Source organism: Pangasianodon hypophthalmus, chromosome 9, assembly GCF_027358585.1.
Source record: "Pangasianodon hypophthalmus isolate fPanHyp1 chromosome 9, fPanHyp1.pri, whole genome shotgun sequence".
NCBI lineage: Eukaryota > Metazoa > Chordata > Actinopteri > Siluriformes > Pangasiidae > Pangasianodon > Pangasianodon hypophthalmus.
Window position 1 is genome coordinate 17,628,396 of NC_069718.1, and position 9,237 is coordinate 17,637,632.

The 9,237-nt window shown below is 40.0% G+C and overlaps 1 protein-coding gene across 2 annotated transcripts in view; it reads right to left on the reverse strand.

The window, feature by feature from the left end:
- The window catches only part of roraa (RAR-related orphan receptor A, paralog a), a 233,049-nt gene extending 225,167 nt beyond the window's left edge, over positions 1-7,882 (reverse strand). For both annotated transcript variants that reach the window (XM_053236864.1, XM_026918892.3), the window contains exon 1: positions 7,584-7,882. In XM_053236864.1, the coding sequence (XP_053092839.1) occupies positions 7,584-7,737 (154 nt within the window). In that variant the 5' untranslated portion in view covers positions 7,738-7,882. The remainder of the gene's footprint in view (positions 1-7,583) is intronic.
- Positions 7,883-9,237: the final 1,355 nt, after the last annotated feature.

A 9,237-nucleotide genomic window follows, 5' to 3' on the forward strand; every position in this document is an offset into this window, starting at 1 on the left:
TTTTTATAGCCTTCCACTGTTTAGTAGGCATCAATTACCTTAATTTTCAGAGTGTTAGCACAAAGTTTGAAGAGTCAGTGAATTTATTATGCTCTGATGACAATTCCTATTGACAACTCTTGACCTGGGTAATGAGTTCTATAATGAGTCAATTATGGCCTAATGAGTTAATTAAGTTTTAACTTTTTAATTAATTAAGTTTTAACATTTTAAGTTTGAGACTTTAGAACTGGAAGGGTGCACAAACATTTGCACATTCCATAATTACTCATTTTTTCTATATTTTTAGGTTTATCAAATATAAAGTAACAGTGCATTAACTTTTGAAGAAAATGTTACTTTTTAAAAGATAGTATGCTGCAGCAGTTGTGTTTACTTCAAAAATCAATAAAATATGTGAGTTGGCCAGGGGTGCCCAAACTTTACTATAGCTAGCTGTATAGTTTACTGAATGTGTTATTCTTTTTATATACTAATTTTTGTTCTTTTCATGAAGGGTAGCAATAATTCTGGAGGGCACATAATGTGGTAGGTATGAAAGCATTTTGGCTGTGTGAAAGAGCACTACTAAAACATAAATTTCCGATCCAGTCATGAGAATGATTTCAATGTGTGCTTCTCTTGCCAAAGGCATTCTTACAGGCTATCTGAAAAAAACACACTCACTCACACACATACATACATATATATATATATATATATATATATATATATATATATATATATATATATATATATATATATATATATATATAATTTGGAAGATATTTTCCTAAAAAGTGTTAATTTCCCCTATGTATGCAGAGGTATGACCCAGGGGTATGACCCAGGGGTATGCAGAGGATGACCCTGAAGATTTTGAGCTATGAACTTTTAGAAAATCAATCAGGGTCCGAGGACACATCTACATCAATATTGTGCAAATGAATAAGAAAGAAAGAAAAAAAAATATTTAGATTTGTGCTCATATGTGCTCATATACAGCTTGGTATTAGATACGATGTAATGAACTAATTGTTTATAATAGTCTACACGTTTAAAAGCCTATTTATTGCAAAAGTTGTTGCATGGAAGATGAATGTGTGTTATCTTATGGATATACTGTAGCCTATCTGCAAAACAAAGTTTCAAAGTTTGCATAACAGGTGACTGTACAGACACAAGTGGACTTTGGTGTGCTAATAATGATTTCATGCTAAAGTGCTTAGGAAGCCTTCTGACATGCTCTGGCACATTGGCTGTCCCAGATGTTCATGAAGCTCTGTGTGTTGATCTGAGAAAGACTGCAAGCATACAAGTTATGCTCAGGAAAATACCACAAAAGCAGAATCCTCTTTGGTGGAAATCCTTTACCCTGAGAATTTTTACAGAATACACACACGATGCTTCAGTAACCTTTACGCAAACATTCTACACACAGCTGGGCACAACACCTCAGACTGCTGAAGATCAGAGATCTTATGTCATTATGTCAGGTCGCCATCTGCTTGGTCATCCTTGTGTGATCTTCTCGCTGGGTCTGTTTTCCAGGATATGGGTTTGATTGTGATCAGTACTGACACATTTCTGTTAAACTCTCATCTAAAATCAGGACTTAATTTTAGATGAGATTTAAGAGGACTTGGATCAGAGCAGGTACTCCTAGATCAGCACCAAGGGTTGGACCGGAAAAACCCAATCCCTGGTATTTGAGAATGTCAAAGCAGGACTATCAGATAAACCGGTAATCATCATGCCAGCTCCAGGCTTTGGAAGGCTTTAATGCACAAACCTTGTTTTAGAGGCCTCAGCCATTACGTCCCATTTGTCTTTTGTCAGCACTGGGTCAACACACGATGCACACTCCTGCCCAGAGCGCTGAGTTAAATAGTACTGGCTGTGGTGTTGAGAGTCCACTTTAAGCAACCAGACACTGCAGCCCACAAGTGTTGGGCTACTTTCCGCCCAATGTCTTTGAATGGCCAATGAAAACAACCGCTTTAACCAACCTTCTATATTAAGAGGTGTCTGTTGTTTTTATTGTACATAGCTACATGGTGGTATTTGGCCAGGATGAAGCACAGCACTAGTTTGTAAAATGTGTGGAAATGGGAATGTTTTTGTTCTGCTAGTGAAGCTGGTTTCTATTAAAGCACTAGTGTTACAGAATAACATTTATTGGGCTGATTACAGGGTTCATGTCATATCAGAGGGCACAGCTTGTCATTCTATTGCCCCTGCTGGGGAGAGTCAGTCAGCACACCACCAGGTGACAGATTTCACCATGGCACAGTAACACTGAGAAAGAGGAAGCAAAATATTGTTGTCTGACATGCCAACTAATAAGTAATTATAGGCTAGTCCTTCACAGATGGCAGACCCCACAGTGCTGCCACTTGCAGGAAAAATAAGCCACTGCTCCCCACAATGTGGGTAAGTACAAGAACAAGCTTTGCTTAAGCCAGAGAGAGTTCAAATGCAACTGGCTGACTGATTGGAAGTCCTCGTGTGACTTTAGGAACTAAGAGTAGAGATGTTACCCCCTGTAGGCATATACGATAAAAGCAGTGCAAGAGGTAAGCCTTCCCACTGGGGGTCCTTATAAAAGGCTCTCACATTTTCACATTGCCAAGAAACTGAATAAATGCAGAAGCCATGCAATTAAACTTTTTTGTTTTAAAAGACTGGATATATTTTTTGCATTCAACCAAATTAAGTCTCCACTCCCTAACATGTAATCTCTCCACATGCCGAATAGCATCCGTGCAATGTCAGTCCACCAGTCCAGTAGCATTGTTGTACTGACAGGTGTATCCAACTGTAATCGTATCTCACTCCTGTCAAAAAGACAGATGCAAAATGAAACTTTGGCCTTAGTTATCTGTGAATCTTTCTAATTTATGCATTGAAAAATCAATTTAAAATTGAGCTTTCCTAATTATAAACAGTGCTATGGGCAAATGAGCACTTTGACTAATCACAAAAAACTTCCAGCTAGGGATTGTTGAGCATGATGATCAATTTCATCTGTTTCAACAACGGGAGTTAACAGATCTCAGGTGTTCCTACAGAACTGCCCACTGAGAACGTCAATATCATTTGTCACAAATGTTTTCTGAGGCTCACAGTTAACAGGCATTCATTCTGTTAATAGAATGTCATCTGTAGTAGTAGAGAATCTGGCAGAAATGTTATATTAGCTTCAATTTGGCACTAAAATGTGATGTTACGAGGACTCATAAATTAGCCTGTACACCAGATAGGCAGACACAAACAATTACCAATTACTAACATTACTGAATAGCCTGAGCCACAGTGCAGAAAGAACAAGACTTATATTCATAGCAAGCCTACTGAAACATTTGAAATATTATTTATTATACTGCATAGTATATAGCAGTTATTTATTATACAGCATATATGGCAGATATGGATAAACAAACAAGCAAATACATCTGTCCCTCAATTTCTCTAGCAGTAAGCCGTACCAGCAGCTAGTACTGGTATCTCCAATATCAACCAAGCCAAGTGCAATCATTTTGTCGTAATTGTGCAGCACTAAGCAGTAACAGATACGCTGAAAAATTCATATGCAGCCCTCTCAACCTAAAAAAAAAACACATTTGCTTGCAGTACAATTACCAATACAACTTCAAGGCTGAGTAGAGGACCCTGGATAGAAATTGCAAATTGATTTTCATCTCTAAACTATACCCATCCTTCTTAGTCAGCTTTTAGAATATGTGCCACAAAGCTCGTCTCAAATCAACAAGGAACGCACCCTGGCTAATAACAACTGAATCTAGGTGAAAAGTAACAGGACCTTCATTAAAGTCACAGTCACAGCTCCACAACTATCTCACACAGTCTGAGTTTCCTTTGCCATTAATCACACCATTAATATTGATCATTTCCAAATGTCTTCCTCCAGAGGTGAGGGATGCTGCACCGTGATAATGGTGCCTTTTCTCTTCATTAATGACTCTAGCAGACACGTAAGCCTACTACTCTGCACCATCAGATATCTTACAACAGCCAATGCTGAAATACGCTTTTAATACAGCAGGAGTGCGAGTGCTCCTGGTTTACAAATGTTCAGCTGCACCTGCTCAGAGTGGTAGCACCTATACCGAGATACATTTACCACTACAAGATAAAGGCTCATATCTGAACCCAGTAATGCTTTGTGAAAACAGGCTAATAATAATAATAACAATAATAATAATAATAATAATAATAATAATAATAATAATGAACAGATTAGGATGAATATTGTGTGAAGGGCTATGTGCTTCCTGTGTAAAAATTCAAAATGAGAATTTGTTTCTCATTAAAAGTACTTTTTTCCCCAGCTGTCAGTTTCTGTGGATAAATTTAAAGAGTCCAGAGCATGCACTGTAATTGCTTTTTATGTTTGGCACAAACAGCAAAGCACTGTATGATCTTCATATATATATACTACACATCCTGAATAACATACCTTTAAAAAAGATTAAAAATACTATTTAAATTATTTTTCCGCCAGTAGAGTACTGTGTACAACAAATTCATGCAACATGAAACACCAAAACACACTACACACACCACATCAATTCCAGTAAGCCATAATATTAAAAGCCATGAAATATTAATATTATAATCTTTTACTTCTTTTACTTGGCTTTTACATTTAAGGATGAATTATGCATTACCAATCACTACCACATTTTACTACACAAGTCACTAGTCAGAAACTATGTTAAGATTGTACGATATGACCACAGAAATAAAAACACGTTGTTGCTACAATTTATTAGGAGCAATATTTGTTGGTTTTAGAAATAATTTGTTAAACACAAATAACAGGCCTGCAAATTCTAGTAAGAAAAACGCTATCAAAAACTACATTGCAAACTGTAGATGATAAAACTTTCATTCATATGTCATGGTTGGTGTGCAATAAAAAATATTAGTTGTGACACTGTGTTTAGGCTGAATGCATGGTCTAAATAGTAAAACAAGTGAGAATGTTGCTCAAAAGAGTTTACAGTATAAAATAACATGTAAAAATAGATCATCTCAGTTAAGGATGTTAAACTGCCCTAGATGTGAATGAGTGTGAATGTGTGTGCATGTCGCCCTGCGATGGACTGGTGTCCTATCCAGGGTGTATTCCCGCAGTGGGCCCAGTGATCCCAAGATAGGCTCCGGATCCACTGCGACCCTGACCAGGATAAAACGGTTACTGAAAATCAATGAATGAATGAATGAATCTGAGTTGACTGAGGACTGCTGAGCACCTAATGCATGAAAACACAAGAATATCAAAGTTGTATGAAACACACTGATTAGTCACCCTACATGATATAATGATACCGCTAAAGAAAACAGAGACTGGAGACAAAGATAGTATGAACATTATCTTCCAACCTTATCTCTTATCTTACACACCTGGGCAAAAGAAAAATGGGCCAAGCCCAAAATGGCACGATATTAAGCTTTTAACGGTCTTAACAACAAATCACTGGTCAGGAAATTAGCAAGAATTAAACAAACAGATAAAGGAAGTTAGTATGGGATAGCTTTTCCCTTTGATTTCTTTAAATGTTTAAGCCGTGTGGCCCTTCATGAGCTGCATCAGATGTGGCAGAAATTTTTTAGAAACTTTTGTACACCCAGACATGTGTTAGTATGAATTTTACATCACACAGTTTAATCGTTATCATGATTTTACCTTTGCATACAAGAAGACTGTATAAGTAAATTTCCCCAAACAGTTCACTGCAGCAAAAGTAAAGGAGTAAATGGTGGCACAGAAGCTCTCAGGAGTGCATGTCTTTAATTCTTGCTAATTTCCTGACCAATGATTTGTTGTCAAGACCATTGAAAGTGAAATATTTGCCATTTTGGGCTTGGCCCAATTATTATAATTTTTTTCCCAGTAGTGTATAAACTGCCATAAATCATATGTCTATGTGTACAGTCACATCTGAGCTGTTGGGAGTAAAAAATGGGAGTGTATTTGAAACAATCCTGGTCAGGGCCGTGGAAGTGAACACTGTGTGTCTCTCTATCGCCCATTCACAACGTTACATAACAGAACTGAGGCGGTCTTTTCTTTTCTTTTTTTCCTCTGCCTTTGCCTTCCAGATGCACTTTGGTCTCTTCAGTACTAAAGGCTGGGGGTGAATATAGGTCAGCGGGTTAGGAGTGAAGCATGGCCACACTTCTTCACTAGAGAAGCCCAGCTCGCGCCAGCCTCACAACCTGATCTGCTGTCATATACCTGCTGAGGTCTGCTCTTACATAAGCACGCAGCGCTTGGAAAACGACCAAGTCAAGGGATAAAGTGAAAGCTGTCTCTTCTAGTGCACGCAGAACTTGTTAAAGGTAGTTTCAAAAAATAAAAAATGTTTAAACATCCGATTAAACATAGTTTATGATTACAAAAGTAGTTGGAACAGCTGAGCAAGTACAGAACCGCCTCTTTCTCTCTGTCTCTCTCTCTCTCTCACTCTCTCTCTCACACACACACACACACACTCTCTCTCTCTCTCTCTCTTTCTCCCTCACTCTCCCTCACTCTCTCTCGCGCGCGCGTTCCTCTGTTTATGGCAAAACTTGTTACATAACCAGATTACATTCCTCCTTCCTCATATCAGCGCCTAAATATACCCTTCCAATGTGAAACGTGGACAAAAGAATGTGAGGTACAACATACAGTGAATTCCCAAACCCTAAAAACTTCGTCTGGACGCTTTTTGTTCGGCGTTTTGTGAATGTGAGCTACATTTTCCGCTCAACTTGGAGCAGCTCGGCTGAATGGAGGCAGCCGAGGGGGCGTGGCTAAATCAGCCCTTACTGTCTCTACTGTAAAACACGGACTGCTCCTAATCAGACCTGCCTCATTCCTATCACTTATTTAAGACCACGTCGGTAATCCTGCCGTCAGCACCCATTTCTACACCTCTACCCGCTTTACTGTGTCCGTTATTCCGGGCTGAGAGGCTGAGAGGCTGAGAGCGCCAGGCGCGAGCTGTACTGCGCGTGACACCGAGCCCGGGAACGCGTGCACTGACACGCGAGCTCTCCTGACAGCTAAAGGTGTAAAATCCACACCGCTGCATGCCTTCAGAGCGGGCATATCCCGGGACATGGAGCTGGCGTGTCAAAGTGTCAAAATGTCCAGGTGTCCACCAAAAAGTTCGCTTCACTAATCAACGGATTAATCACTTTCCTCTAATTTAGGTCGCATTTTAATCTAGATTTCAATGCATCAATTCATTTTTTTAATGAAAACATATTTGTGCAATAATCTCTGGAAGCCAGTGTTGTCATTCTCATCCTCATCATCAACAACAACAACAATAATAACAATAACAATAACAACAACAACAACACTATTGTCAGTGATGGCAGTAACTATTTGACTGTTGTATTTACCTAAATCGTGTGTATTATGCTCTGTTTTGATTCAGTAAAAAAAAAAAAAAAAAGAATAGGAAAAACACTGCGTTTCCAGGCACATCTCCGTGCCTGAAGTTGATCCTGCCAAACAATTGCCTGGGAAGTTTGCTGTAGGAGCGGTCCTGCTGATATAGAGGTGCCAGATGAAGTACCCTTACCTCTGTTGGTGCTGGAGCAGCTGTGTCTGCGCACCGGCGCTTGGTGCTCGGCTTTCCGCAGAGCGTCCAGGTTCAGCGGGCTCTCCCTGACCGCGCTCGCCGCCTCGGAGGCGCTCTTACCCGGCTCGCTCGTCGGATCAGGAGGCGACTCCATGTTGTATTTCAGAATGCTTTTTCAATCTAAAAAAAGAAATTTTTGCCGCTTGCGATATCACGAGCCGTCGCGATGAGATTTCGAGCTGAGACGCTTCGTCTGGCTGGGTAAATTTACAGCCGAAGTAAGAATTGTTTAAAAAAAAAAAAAAAAAAAAAAAAAAAAAAAAAGAAGGCGAGTGGAAGCAGGAGTGTGTGTGGGTCTGATTGTCCACTGGCAGCGCTAGAGAGAGCTCCAGCAGCACTGGGAAAGGGAGAGGCTGTCAATAGCCGATGAATGGATGTGAGCGCTCTTAAGAGCCCTCTCACACTGAGCCACAGCTCTTTCATGCCCTTATATTAGCTTTCACGGATATATGTCGACATATTTGCTAAATCTGAGATACATTATCATGCTGTAGAACGCAGATCCAAAACTGTTTTGGTATAATATAAGGCACAGTATTGGCATCTGAAGGTTTCCACTCACCTTTATCATTTAAAACGCTACTCTCCAGTCATGTTTAATACACACACATTCATGTGTCTGTTAGTAGCTTTAGCCATTTCTGCAAAAAATAAACTAATATTTACAAAACAAAGGGACTATCTGGAGTTTAAATAAAATCATAAGCCTATGATTTTTTTGGTTTATTCGCTCATCTTCAGTGACCGTATTATCCTGCTCAGGATCGCTGTGGATCCGGAGCCTATCCTGGGAATACTGGGTGCGTGGCAGGAAAACTCACCTGGATGGGACGCCAGTACATCACCGGGCACCATGCACACACATTCACACACTCATTCACACCTAAGGGCAATTTAGCATAGCCAATCCGCCTAGCTGCGTGTTTTTGGCGGTGGGAGGAAACCGGAGAACCCCGAGAAAACCCACACGGAGAACACGCAAAACTCCACACAGACACTAACCTGGGCTCAGGACTGAAGCAAGGACTTTCTGTTACTATCGTTATTATAGTAAGTGGTAAGCATGTTTACATGTTGCGTGTGGTTCAGGGGTCCAGTAGAAGGGACATGTTGAGGAGGAAGAGTGTAGACAGGGGGCCTGACGAGGAAGTCTCTAGGGAAGGAAAATTGCCCGGGCCTGGGCAGGAGGTGCTGTAATGACCCTGTCTCAGGGGCCAAAATCGGGACTGATGCCCCTGATGTTATGTGCCTTATGTTTCTCTAAGTGGTTAATAATTAGTAAACCTTGTGTTGTGTTGAAATAATAAAAACAAGGCACAGATTAACATATCATTTGCTCAGAATGTAGGATACTAAGGAAGTGATTTAAAATTTTATGCATTTTTTTCAAGGACTGAGCTAAGAGCCTAATGCATGCACTGTTTTTAGCTATTGTAAGTGTGTGTGTGAGAGAGAGAGAGAGAGATTAGGCAGAGCCAGATCTCCCTCAGTAGATTGAGTTGGTCTGAATTCACACTGACACCACACAGCTGACCAGAACCTTCATTGCCTGTCACTGCAGAGGAAACTTTCCCGAGTGTTATTAAACACAGCC